This window comes from Lagopus muta, chromosome 3, assembly GCF_023343835.1.
Source record: "Lagopus muta isolate bLagMut1 chromosome 3, bLagMut1 primary, whole genome shotgun sequence".
NCBI lineage: Eukaryota > Metazoa > Chordata > Aves > Galliformes > Phasianidae > Lagopus > Lagopus muta.
The window spans coordinates 72,206,278-72,220,645 of NC_064435.1; the positions used below are offsets into that span (position 1 = coordinate 72,206,278).

The window sequence follows — 14,368 nt, forward strand, 5'->3', positions numbered from 1 at the left end:
AGGCATTCTGTGCTCAGGCCTTCGGGCAGCAACACAATGGGTAATAAGATTTGATTACTAAGTTAACTTCATTCAAATGTTTGATTTTATAGGCAAGCATGTTATTATCTCAAAACAAATAGTGTGGGGATTACTTTATGTATTTATTAGATATACACTAGAACTGATCTGACAAGTTAAGCCTGCTCCTCACCTAGCAGCCCTCCCCTACCATTTGATATGGTAGCAGCAAAAGTAAGATCTTTTTTTGAATTGGTAGAAAAGCCAAAACTGTTGTATGCTCCCCTTGTTCCTGAATATGCATTCATCCTAAAATCTAATGATCCCACTGCAACTTTTATCTGAAAAATACTTAGGCTCTGCTTAGGTAGACAGATCTCACCTCTAAATGGTTCTTTATTTCAGGTAACTGAGAGGAATCTTAAATATTGATTTAATCTATGCAGCTAAATGCAGCAGGATAATGCAAAAGAAAATCATTAAAAGCCAGCTATTACTTCTCTACACACATATTGTATTTCATTAAGTGTCTAAAAACAGGGAAAGCACACAGCCAGCTTCTAGGGAAATTTTCACTGAGTCTGACTCACTGAGAGTCTGAGTCTGCCATATTCTGCCATGAGATTTTCTCATATCAGCAGGCCCTTGGAAAAAGTGTTCAATGCAATGTGTTTAACACACTCTGGCTATTTGGTGATAGCAGGCTAATAAAACGATAAGCACAAGTCAGAATGGCATGGAAGCTAAAAAGCAGAACAAAAAAAGCCTGATGATTTCCATACCTTGCATCCTCAGGAGACTCAGCAATCAAGTGATAGGTCCTGTCACCCATTATTAGATCAATACCATTTTCTTTGCCTGTATTATCAACAATCTCTCTGAAAAGAAGCAAATGACAAGACTGCGCATTAGACACTGCCAACACATTTTGGAAATGCTATTGGGCTGAGAGGCTCACAGACATTGGAAACAACAGCAATCAGAATTGTTGCACCTGATTAACTTGAGATATCAGGCAGTATTTATACCCCAAACTACAACTGCCATGTTTTCAGCCTATACTCAAATAATGAAGCTATTATGAGTGCCACTATACAAAGTTGGCTACTCTATTGTTGTAACACAAGCTAAAGAAAAAGCATTATCAAACCAGGCAAAAATAACTGAATTCAGGTGATTTTTGGAGTGCTTAAGGGAAAGCTCCTGAGGATTAAAAAGAAACAAAATGTTATTTTTCTGTATTGTTTTCCTTAATTTGTCTTCCTTCCTCCAGTACTTCCGCGTTGTGTATTTTAAGTGAAGCAGCACCATATTAATAAAATTGGAATGGGAGGCTAATACGGAATGCTGAAATGTATCTCACATGGTACGTTAGGAATATAATCAGTATTCAAATTACATAGAAAAGCTACCGCCTATTTGTGCTAACATACATAACCTTAAATACAAGTGCCCTTTCTTCCAGCTGTTTTATGTACAAATCTTTGACTCAACTTTCAGTTCAAGTAAGGATCAACAACCGTTATCCGACTCTTTTAAAGGAACATTCAGCAGAGAGCTTCCCCAGGGAACAGCTGATGAAACCATGCAGTGACAACAAAATTTGGTTTGAGCACATTAGAAAAAGGACTAAATACACGTTATGGCATATGGGACAGAAATAATTCAGTTTCAACCAAAAACAATAGCGGTAGGAAATTTACTCTCTATTCAGAGTTTCTTGAGAGCCAGTAGCGCACTGTTTTTACAAGAGCAAGTCAGGATGCCTGTTGAAACTATTTGCGTTGTCCTGCCTGAATCAGGCTCAACCAAGACTTCCAAATAAAAGATTAAACTCACTTTCAATTTATTTCTGGTAGACAAAAATAAAATGCACGGCTGCAGTTTACAAGATGCTGACTGGAATCAAGCATTACAGCCATTTCTATTTTCTGTACCAAGGAGGAAAGCTTATGTATCCTTATACAGAAACAAGACTATCAATATTAGCAAGCTCTAATTTTTAAATTAGATCCACTGAATCATAAAACATGTTGACTGTTTGAAAGTAAAAATATTATCCCTTAAAAAACCTTTTTGATGCATGCTACATAAAGCATAGAATTTTAAGGCATAAGAAACTTCTGTTAGCAAGACAGAAATTGTTAAGTTTGATTCAGCAATTCTAAATTTTTGAAATGCATATATGCATCTTGAAGACCTTCATGTAGAACTACCCTAATTATTTCAAAAGTAAAAAATCATAAATATCTACCAAACATATAGCTTTGACTCATGCTAACTTAAATATATATTCATTGCCTATTAATTCCACCCTCTCCATTTGTGTTTGCCTCCAGCTACAGACTTGGCAACGTGCTCTGAGTTGCCCTGAGAATCATTACAGACTAAGTAGGGCTTCTTGTCTGGGAGAAGGCACAGACGAGTTCACTACAACAGCAGCTTTCTGAAGTACTTGGCACTGCCTTAACTGCAGCACTCCATGACTTAAAAGAGAGCCAAGTAAGGACAACACTTGCTTTCAAGATCTTCATCAAACACACTCATGCTTCCATTTCTACAGTTAGAAGGCAGAGCACTCAGTGTATTCCCAGATAACTCCCAAGAAGTATTTAGTAGGATATCATGTAGTATATAAACATATATAAACCTACTTTGCTGTTCTGACATCAATAGAACCCTTTAACTTTTCTTCACTGTCATTTTCGAAGTACATCAACCTGGACTGCCTGAGAACAAACCATCGTTTCTTCCAGTTCCTTCTGGAAAGAGTAGATGATCCGCCCCCCTTTTTGTGAAGCCAACCCTGCTTGAGTGCTTCCTGCTTGGAGCGAAACCACAGGAAGGTCTCATCTTTCAGGACACACCAGCGTCGTTTCCATGTGTTTATTAAGCCACCTGGGAACAAGGGATAGACATGGGTTCATGCATAGTTAAGACAATTACATTATAAAACAGAAGTTGTGACCAACCAAGACTAGGAGATGCTTGCCAACGTACTGCAGTTAAGTCTCTGCTGCAAGACATGAAATGAAAGATCTAATTCTTGCATATCCTTAAAGCTACCATATAGTTGATAATCTAAAGAATCTTAAATTACAAATTATAATAATATATATATACTACGAAAATAATGTAACAAATGTATACAAATATACAGTGTATATTGATACACACATATACAGTACCTATATATAATAACTTACAATAAAGTTTTCTTCAGTATCTATGGTTATTAGGAGGTAAATGTTCAACTCAAAACCAGAAAATTTGGAAAAACCTACAAGAACCACACTTTAAGAGGGACATATGCCAGTGTGAGCTTGGTCATACCAAAGTGTAGCAATGCTGTGCATAAACTTTCTGTGATTTTGTTTAATTACACAATACAGCTTGCATTGTTGTTACTTGAGCTACAAAAAAACTCAACCAAACCAGTATATTCTTGTCATTCCTTACTGCTAACTGTGTCAGAGGGTAAGAACCATGCTAGCAATGACAGCATACATTACTTTTCACATCAGTGTACCCATGCACCTGTTCATCCCTACTCCTACTCCAACAAATTAAGTTATGCTAGTGATGAGAACGATACGAGATTTCACCTACATTATAATTTTGCGTTGACCATTACAAGTCCAAGAATCTTAACCAGAAAACTCCTCAGCATATTGTTGTAGAGTCTCTTATGTCCCTTTGCTATGCATACACTTCCTTTCTTTCTTTTAGAACCCAAAGGAAAGTTTACTGAACTCAGTAAACTGGTTTGCAGCAGAGAACACTGTCCCTGGTACAAGGTTTTGATAGCAGGAATAAGCTTTCTTCAAAATTTGTTACAATTTGACTTTGCGAGATATTTTGCTAATTTTGTATTGGATATTCCATTGTTTACAAGCTGGCAAGGATATAAAACGAAACAGAGGCAGCCAAAAAATTTTGATGTTTCTTTGCAGAGAGGAAAAACATTGCCAGATGTAAGGCACTGCAAGGAACTTCATTTGAGAGCAGCTCTCTCCTGACTTTTCCATCAGCCTTCCAAAATTTTGAAAATAGATGAAGTCTACCGGAATTAGCATACAAGGTTTATTAAATATTTCTGATTAGTTTGTGTGTTTAACAAATTCTTGTTCACCCAGTACCTTTCATGTACAGAAAGCTGTGAAAGTAGGGCAGGCTAACACAGCTATAGACAGAATCCCTCCGGTAGGAAAGTTCATCATCTGTGTCAAACCTGGAGTCAAAATCTTCTTCGCTGTCTTCAAACTATGAAAGAAAGGAACAAAAGTAAAATGATTTCTCAGGAAAGAGCTTAGAGAAAACAGGTTTAGAAGTCTTCAGCGAAAACATTTTATGATGTATTGAATGGACACAATTTCTTTGGCTTTTATTACCTGAGCTGTAGCAGATATTTTAGTGCTAACATCTTCCTTCTAAAGAAGTCAGTGTTGCTGAAATATGTTTTCACTTTCCCAGACACCCAGTTTCACTGAAGTATTTCGTGAGTGGCGGAAGAAATCATATTCTTCCAAAAATATTCATGAGAGCAAACTGTCAATTCAGTGAACAGCACTGAAAAAAGAGCCCTTCAATTAACTGCTTCAGTAATTCTACTGTTTGCCATCATCTGAAATTTACCCCTGAACTAATCTCAAATACATCTGACATCTTGGGGATTTCTGCAAGCAGTTTATTCAACCGTTCTTACTCACATGCAGAACTGAATCTGCCTTTTCCAAAATCAGTTCCCCACAATGCTACCCAATCCTCCCACTCCAATGGACACACAAAATTTTGCTTATGAACTGCATCCACGGCCAGGCACTGAGATCTTCATACAATAATACGCAGTTCTGCATTAAACTACATAGAACCATACCCTTGCATAATGCTAGAATTGCAGTCAACACTTAACTATGCCCATATGCAGCGTAAATAAGTTGAATTATGTAATACAAGCATTTCTAACAACAGCTACAGTGACTGCATGGTTGTACAGTGGAAAAAAATCAGAAAGCATAAATCAATTATTAGATAATACAAGGAATGATACTTACAGAAGACTGAGCTCCTTCAGAACTAAACCGGTATGCTCCGGAGCTATTGTATGTCCCCACTGAGCACCGATAGTCCGGTGACCACTGGCTACTGTGCGAATTAGAAAAGGTCACACTGCTACCAGAAGTAATAGCACCATCTTCGTAATCATCTTGGTCGTAATCATAATCTCCATCTGGAGAAATAAGTTCCACAGAGTCCGGTGGTCTGCACGATACATTTTCTGGCATGCAGTATGTAGATTCACCACTTGAAGAGTTGTGGAGACTGACTGTATCATGGGTAGGAGGTATAAGCATGGTGTTGCTAGCAGCAGGAATTGTTGGCACCACAGTATCATTCATATACGGATCCTCTTCTGAGGAATCATCGCTTGTTCTGATGCCACTGGTCCTCTGATCAGAATGGCCGTGCTCACTTGGATTGGGCGAATCCTTAAATGCATCATCATCAGCTTCAAAGCCCTCATCTACCTCCTCCTCGGGATATGGCTGGCTGAAGTTAAAATTGGGCTTTTCACTGCAGGCATTTCCAGTTTGCTCAGTGAGCTCAGCAGGATATCCACTGCCCACAGAGAGCGACCTCTCAATGTTTCGGACACATTCATCGATCTCAGCAAAGTTCAGAGATTCCAGGAACTCCTGGGCTGCTCGACAAGCTTCGTCCTCGAGCCGCCTGAGTTCCTCATCTCGGAGTTGCTGCAGCCTCTGTAACGAAGCCTCGGTCAAAGACAGCTCCTGCTGCTTCTTCACACGCTGCAGGTCTTCAATTTCTTTTTCCAAACGCAAGATTTCTTCTACCTGCCTGCTTTCTTTCTGCCTCTCCACCTCTTGCTTCAGCTCCACTTCCTTCTGGGCTTTCTGAATGGCAGCCAGTTCCTGTTTCTTTCTCTCCTCTTCAGCCTGCATTCAAAACAGAAGAAAATATAATAGTGTCTCCTCAATGCAAGATTATTTTGTAGTTTGTAAGCATTATACTCTGATCATGCTATTTATTTAAAAGAACCCTTGTCCCTACATCAGAAAGAAAACGAAAGAAAAAGAAAAATAAAAGAGTGATTGCATTTACTCAGAAATACTGAAAAGCTCAGGAATGTGAAGAAAGTTCTGTCTTTGCCAGAAATTAAATGAAGCATGAGGTGAAAGAAATTCCCATGCAAACAACTGTATCAAGTTTCCTTTGGTTTTACCTGCTAACAAAAAGTTCTGTTTAAACACCACAGATGTCTTTTATTTTTTTTTAATGGTCGGGTTGAGATACTCAAATAAACAGGATGGCTGCAAGTATTAAGAATATCATTTACCTGCTGAGCAAGACGCTCTGCTTCTTGCCTTTGTCTTTCCCTAAAAGTGAGGGAAGAAAATAGTTAGCAAATCAATCTTAACACACGATAATCAAATCCTGTGCTAGGGCAATAGCTCAGTTTTCAATCATCTGCCATAGGAAAGACAGCCAAAAATAAGGTCACAAAGAATATGTCTGTGAATATGTAACTACTTTTTTTTTTAAATTAAAAGAAGCACAGAATTCCAAAATCAATTGGCTTTACCTGCAAGAAAGTCTATTCAGAGTAAAACCTAACATGGAATGGAGTGTGATGCAAGGGAGCATACTGCACCTTTCCTCTTCCTCTTTTCTTCTTTCTTCCTCTTGTCTCCGCTTCTCCTCTAGCCTTTCCCTGAAAACACGTCGAGCAATCTGGCCTCGCCGCTGCTTCTGAAGAACAATGGCTGCCTTCTTCAGGCAAAGGAACCTTCTCCTAGCAGAGAATGCTCTGTAGTTCTTCTGTATCACAACCACATAGTACAGAACCTTTCTATACCTCTTTCTGGAAAACAAAACAAAACAAAAAAGGACAAAAACATCACAAAATAGAGTAAATTTATAAGGAAACAAAGGATTAATGAGCAGTTATGAGAAGTCCTATCATAGTGACCTGCAATAATGAGGCACGGTAGTGAAGCAGGTTTATTTTTTCTGCCTCTCTGGTGGCTTCTCCATTCTAATTCACATTCTCTTCCCCAGGAAAGGGAAGAGATTCCCTCATTTCCATGACAGAGCAATCTGTATTTTCGTTAAGGAAATGCACACTACCTGTCTTACATGTTCTTGTGCCCTTGACAAGAAAATGCTACCAAGTACAGCTTGTACATGCGTGTATGCATGCAGAGAAGATACTCATAGGTATCTGTCCAACATCTCTGAAAAGAAAGATCATGCACAGGTAGCTCTGTCATTAAAAATGAATATAGTTCTTGAGCAACATATTAGTCAGAATATAAGGAGAAGACTACATTATGCAAACAAGTTTCCTCAAACTGTCCTCAGCTGATTTGTAGAAAAAGCAGAGAAATAAACAGATGGGATGAGAAACTCCACCTAATACATAATGCAGGAAGCTGAGTAAACAAATGAAACATTAATCACTTACCTAATGTTTAGTTCTTAAAGAACCAAACTGACTAGTTGTATTTGCTCTCTATCATGAAAAAGCAAAGATAAATATGCATAATTTGGGGGCAGCCCCATTAGGTATCATCGTGCTAGATTTTCTACCACTTATTTCATACCAAGATACCATTACAAGGATGGCTGACCTCCAGTCTTCCATACTGTCCTATTCATTATATCAAAATAACTCTAATTCCATCTTTTTTTTAAATTCATGAGTCTGCTAAGGATATCAAATGTTATCTTCAAAAGCCACTTACAGGATTCGGATGCCTGGTTCCTACAAAAAGTGAAGAATTGTGTCCAAGGAATTTTACCACCCGTTTGTACAAAAGCTTAATTAGTGTCGTTCCCATCCAGTCACTCACCGGGCTGCGTAACCTAAGATGTGTGCTCGGATAATCATTGCTGCCTTGGTGACTTCCACCTCTCGCTGTTTCTCTAACTTGTGTTCCAAGGACTCCCGGAGGAAAACCTACACAAGAAAAATTCTGGCTTAACTTGTGGATAGTGACGTAGATCAAGGACAGCCATGCTCACAGAGCCATTCTCAGCAGTAAGCCTGAATTCAGTGTCAAGCACAGCATTTCCTTAACAGAAAACGTATTTATTTTGAAGGAAAATACCTGCAGATGATCTTCTGACTTTGGATTTCAGTTGGAAAAGATTGAGTACACTAAATATAATTAACAGATTCATTACCAGGCTTTGCCATCAAAGAGTAACATGGGCCAAAAAGCTGTAGGGCTTAGCATGAACTTCCTGATTTCATAGAATCACAGCATAGCAGAGGCTGGAGGGGACCTCTTGGATCCATGCAGTCCAAGCCCTGCTGCAGCAGGGACACTCAGAGCAGGGAATTTGGGGAGCAGAAAGACTGCCCTGAGAATTCAGCTGTTTTACATTACGAATAGAGCTTCTTCAACCTCTTGCTATCGTCATTCCTTCCAATGTCACTGGTATAAACCTGCAGAAGTACACTGAAATGAGACTGGTTCCATATTCAGGCTGCCTGCTCTTGTACTTACAGGTGCAGAACTGCTGTGCTGGTACACACAAGGGCCAGGTATCCCTCACAGCTAACCAGCATCCTGCAGACAGACTGCTTCTGAGCTCACAGGGCGATGGACACATTCATCAACTATTTCTGTTTTGGCTCTTGTTTGTTTGGTTGGTTTGAGTAGTTTAGGAGTACAAAGGCCTATCACAAAACTGATAAAAGGCACAGTTCTGAGTTTTAAATGTAGAAAGGGACTTGATTTTGCAACTAATTATCAAACGCTAATGAACACATACAGTTCCACAGAGAGTCCCAAAGTTCTGCTACCTGAGTTGCACTGAGCAGCTCTTTAAATACATCGCTTTTATTCACGTATAAAATAGGCTGTGAAGGAAGAAGCCTTTTCTTTCTCTCACTGGGCAATCTTCCTTTGCTCTCCACACACTGGCTTTAAAAACGTCCCAAAATTCTGATTCAGAAAGGCATTCAGTTACTTCCTGAACCAAAATGTTAAGATGTTAAGCACATACTATGCACCGGCTAACACATTTTCCTGAGCAGGTGCAATGCAGCCTGTGATGTGAAAACAAGAAAATTTCACACTCAAGCTGAATCACAGCAATGTTGTTACTACTCCTCTTAAATCACAAAGTGCCCCATAGTATGCTCAGTCTGAAACCAATGCTCCCTTGTTCTCTCCAACAATAAGCTATTTATGAAGACTCTTAAAAATGCACACAGAGCTCTGGGGGCAATTATCCCAGTCCTCAGTATGGGAGGTTACAAGAGAGCTCTGGTTCCTGCTGACATCCTGCCAAGCAGTTGCTTAAAACAATTTGGGGTCCTCATAGATGTTACTATGCTAACATGCTAAAGCCTTGTCCAGGGTCTGTGCATAAGGATTGCTACATCTGCAATAAGAGGAACCAACATCTAGCTTTGTCTGCTATCACTGTATGATTTGCAAGCCACAGTCTATAAAAATGGGTTGAAAAATGACTTCAGTTACAATCAGAATATCTCAGATTTCATGTCCCAAAATAACTTTAAAATGATCAAATCATATCTCCCAGTATAATCCCTGAGACACCTTACACATGCCAAGGAATGCTGTTTGTAATCCACTCTCAGGCCTTTGTACCATGTGTTAATAGTCAGGAAATCTCAGATCCTGCACTGGAGAACCTTCTAACTTACCAAACGAGCATGCTGAAACACCTGGATTGTTTCATTACTCACAGTTACATTCTTCTAATAAAAACAATGTGAAATTCTTTAAAAAAAAACAGTGGCAGCAAAGTTCAGGTTGTCTGGCAGGACACATATGGAGGTCGAATGTACCTCTGAGAACTCCTAGACTAGGACAAGCAAGCACATGTGGAGCTCAGCTCTGCTGCACCAACACTGGCTACAGTCCCTCTCTGTGTGACTTCCCCTGTGGAGCAGGAGCCAGGTAGGTGAGTTCACTGCAATGAATGCAGCTCCTGGTAGAACAGAGCACTGCCTCAAGGGCTGCGGACTTCTGGGAATTCCAACATTCAGCAACCATGTTGTACGTTCTGATCCTCACCACTGCTCCTGCCTGTGAGTCCACCCGAGTGGGCTCTTCCTCTATAAGTGGCATGTAGGTTCAAATGCCTCAGACAGCGAATTCCTTAGCACAACTACAAATTACTTACAGGAGTCTCTAGAGCATCAACAAACATGCTCAGCTTCCTTTAAAGCCAAATGTAATCACCATTACAGCTACTCTTCTGCAGCTGTGCAGTCAAAATCCCTTCAACCTTGTATAAGCAGTAGCCACAACATGTGTGGTTGGATTACTTTACCTTATTTTTTCCAAGCTGCCATTCAGTACTTGTGTTGTCATACAGACGAAGAAGGACGGCACATCTCTCATTTAAGTCTTCGGGCAGAGTTAAGTTTCTCATGAGAACTTTATACCTGGCAATCAAAAAGTATTTATTGCTTCATTCAAGAAACATTCTATTTTTACTCTATTTTTTTAATATTAGATTTTTACAGTATTCCTCTGCATGAGAACATTGATTGATAGCCACAACTCACACCTGAAGTGCACACGTCGCTGCTTTTACCTTTTATAAAAGTCTTGGAAGGGCCTTCGGACTGGGAAGCCAGCCCTCCGGATCCTCACAGTCTCCAGCATCCCAGAGTAGCGCAGTTGGTTGAGCACCACTGTCTGATCAAACTGATCTGGCATCTGAAACAAGCAAGTATTTGAAAAAACTTCTAAGCATCAGAAATGTTTTCATCTCTAAATAACCAAAAAAACAACCAACCAAACAAGAGAGCCCCCGAAACAACAAGAAAAAAACCCATCCAAACGAAAAAAATCTGCTTCTCTAAGTTTCCCTTGGTTTGCACGTCATTCTTCTGGGATCATTTTTAATTGAGAAAAAAAGACAGCCCAAGCCACTCTGTCAGGGAAACCTTCAAGTGCAGACCAGCTCTGCTCCTGCTCTCTGGAGCCTTCCAGTCTCATCTCCAAAGCCCTCAGGTTGCCCCGTGCTTCAGCCATGTCTTGAGATAAGGCAGCGCCAGCCACCACCACACAAAGCAGCTCAAGACAGTGCTAATCACCACCTGCAAAATGCTGACAGTCCCGACACTGAAGTAACACCTCATGTAAATGTGCTGTGATTCACAAGCCCAAAGGTCCACTCGAGTACACGGGTTTACCCTCCTGGACAGCCATTTGCAGGATTAGAGGGCAGCCTTTAGTACTTTGCAAGTGAAAGTTTGGAAGGCAGGATCTCACAGTCACTGGCTTATGTAAAAGTGAAGAGGTTCCCACCGCAGCCAGCGCAAGAGCTTCAGCTGACAGAAATGAGAGCAAGATCAAGCCCTGAGCAACTCTAAATCAGAGGACTCTCCTATTACTTATAAACTGGCTTTCATCATGCTTTTTTTCAACCTGGCAAATAAGTGACTCCCTGAAATCCGAACTTATCGGAAGTAATTTCATGAGAAGACAGACTCAAAAGTTAATTAAAAATATTCCAAATTTTTTCATCTGCTTAGACATAAAACAGAATGCTAGTGATGCTAGTGATGTTAACTCTCATTTTCTAGCTAAGTAGCTTCTAAAATATTGATGCATCTGCTTCTAACCCCCTCCTTTAAGAGTCAGAACATCTAAAACAAGGCACTGTGATTCTTCCTGTCATTGATCTTTTTTTCATTGAGCAGTGAGAGACGAACTACTTCTCCAGTATTGAGCTGCAGTGACAAACATGTCCCCAGCCCTCACCACTCCTTTTGCAGCAGAATTCTCCAGCCTCTTCCTTTGGAACAGGAGCTGAAAGTCATATGGAAAATTACTGTGTTCTGACCCTTCCTCTGCAGTCCAAAGCACTGAACAAAAATGCACATAATTTGTGGTTTTGAAAAAGCAGCCGGTTCCAGTGGTGAGTCCTGCCCTGCCCGGGGCAGTTGGTGCTGCAGGACCTGATGCAACCTGACCCAGGTGGATGAGGACATGGAGAAATTCTGCCATCAAAAGCTGCTGCTGCCCACTTCTGAGTTACGTGCATGGCATCCAAGGAAGTCCTGGAGAGGTGTCAACTCTTTACCACACTGGCTGCCACTAGGTTTAGGGTTCTGCTGCAAATCACAGAATTGCTTGGGCTGAAAAAGACTTTCTTAGAGACCCTCCAGCCCCAGACCTTTGCCATGGGCAGGGCTGCCACCCACTAGACGAGGCTGCTCAGGGCCCCATCCAACACGGCCTTCAACCCATGGAAGGGGCACTCACAGCTTCTCTGAGCAGTCAGAGCTTCACCATGCTCTGAGAAAGAATTTCTTCCTAACATCTAACTTAAATCTCCCCTCTTTAAGTTTCCTCTTTGCCATTTCTATCAGGCTGTGTAAAAAGTTGGACCTCCTCTTGGTTATAATCCTCCTTTAAGTACAGGAAGGTCACAACAAGGTCTCTCTGGATCTAGCCTTCTCCAGAGACAACCCCAGCTCCATCAGCCTGCCTCTGTAATGTGATTTATCGTTTTATTTCTGTGCCTGCACATATATACATTAATGTTCTAGGGGAGGAAATGCCTTTGTGAGTGATGAAAACACACACTTTTTTTCTTGATACTGTGTTTAATCTGGATTTTGCCAACAACAGTCAGATATGCAAGTCAAACCTTTGCATTGTACTGCACACACGCATGGATTCTTACATTGAAAGCCCTGATATTGTCACGACTGGAATTGGCAATGCTTTCTGTAACTGCCCTCCCCATGGCACAGGTTGTGCGAGGGAACCAGCCTTGCAAACCCACCATCCAACTGCAGGAACACACAGCCTGCCTCTGCACAGGTCACCGATGGTTTCCAAAGGGAAAGGACTGAGCACAGATGCACACAGTAACCATCAGAACAGGATATTGATTGTACAAGTCACGTCTGATTTGTGTCACAGACTGACACATGTCAATACATCTTTTTCAGTATCTGCTTTTGATTCTTCTACCTGTACTCTTGTTGGCTCAAAGGGTAACACTACCCACCAGACTTGCAAACAAATTCATATTCTCAGTGTGGCAAGGCAGATGTGTGAATGGAGTGGATACATCAGAGTCAGGGAGAATTTCAGTGACACTGCAGATGTCTGTTCCTGCCCAAGGAGCTCAGAGAGCCAGCTGGCTGCTCCACTACATAATCCTTTTATCACCAGCCCCTGGCACCTCACTAGTCAAAAGTCAGCCACACTGCTGGTTTGAATGTTCTTGTTTCCTTCTTGGGTTTTTCTTTTTTTTTTTCTTTTTTTGTTTTAAACTCATTTCCACCCACATTCTGATTCACAAGGGAAGAAGAAACATTTTCAAGACTTTTTTCTTGTGAATACAAAAGTAAGGCACAGCACTGCTTGGTCACCAACAGCTGAGATATCAGAAGCCTGCACTTTTTTAAGAAAAGCGTGATACACTGCAAGAGATATTAACATGGTATCAGCAGGGCAACATAGGGACCATTGCAATTTTAATTACATAAGCATGCCCCTTCACTTTCCTAAGTAATTATTTTTAAGTACTGACAGACATGGTGGTATTAAATGGGAGGGTCAAATCTTGCCCTGGTGTATCACTGGAATTACATCCCCAATAAATTTGGCTGCTGTGCAAAAACCTGGAGGCAGGGGTAAGCAATATGCTGGACTCCTACAATTCTCATTCTGGAGTTACCAGAAGATACAGATCTCCCATCACCTGGAGGGTTTTGGCTGAGCCAAAACTTCAGCAATAAGCAGAGCTACAGCAGGTCAGGGAGGGAACCATAACACAACACACTAAAATGGGCTGCAACTACATTCGTAACAGCCACAAAGCCTGGAGCAGCATTAAATAGCTATGCAAAGGGTATTTACCCAAGGAGCTGAGGGGCAGTCTTGTATCCTCAGAATTCCTGGGATAATTACATTAATTTTCAGGTTTGTACTCAGGTAACATGGAGGTCTGATAAGCATTTATCAGTGTTGTTGCAAAGAGGATTTGTTTCACAGACAAACACTTTGGAAGAAATTGTATTTTGTAGAAAAAATCCAGATACCATAAAGCAAAATCCTATCTGATCATAAAGCACTATCAAATTCACAGTTCTTCATAGTAAAAATTAGAATTGTTTGCTGTGCAGATCAACCTTATAAAAGAGAAAGTCTTATAAAAGATAAGGAACTTGACCGATTGCTTTCAAAATTTTTGACAGAGGCAGAAAGCTTCAAGTCAATTTTGTTTTCATACATATTTCCCTTTAACCAAGAAATGGCAGCACTAAACAACTCTGACACACAAAATCAAAAGGCAAAGGCCACTCTCGTGGGTCACAGCCACATTTGGGCACTGA

At 40.6% G+C, this 14,368-nt stretch overlaps 1 protein-coding gene across 2 annotated transcripts in view; it reads right to left on the reverse strand.

The window, feature by feature from the left end:
- Positions 1 to 14,368, reverse strand: part of MYO10 (myosin X) — a 150,963-nt gene that overhangs the window by 18,682 nt on the left and 117,913 nt on the right. For both annotated transcript variants that reach the window (XM_048940859.1, XM_048940860.1), the window contains exons 20-28: positions 10,603 to 10,727; positions 10,336 to 10,450; positions 7,875 to 7,981; positions 6,674 to 6,883; positions 6,359 to 6,398; positions 5,055 to 5,957; positions 4,140 to 4,263; positions 2,655 to 2,898; positions 783 to 878 (exon numbers count right to left, since the gene is read on the reverse strand). In XM_048940859.1, the coding sequence (XP_048796816.1) occupies positions 783 to 878; positions 2,655 to 2,898; positions 4,140 to 4,263; positions 5,055 to 5,957; positions 6,359 to 6,398; positions 6,674 to 6,883; positions 7,875 to 7,981; positions 10,336 to 10,450; positions 10,603 to 10,727 (1,964 nt within the window). The remainder of the gene's footprint in view (positions 1 to 782; positions 879 to 2,654; positions 2,899 to 4,139; positions 4,264 to 5,054; positions 5,958 to 6,358; positions 6,399 to 6,673; positions 6,884 to 7,874; positions 7,982 to 10,335; positions 10,451 to 10,602; positions 10,728 to 14,368) is intronic.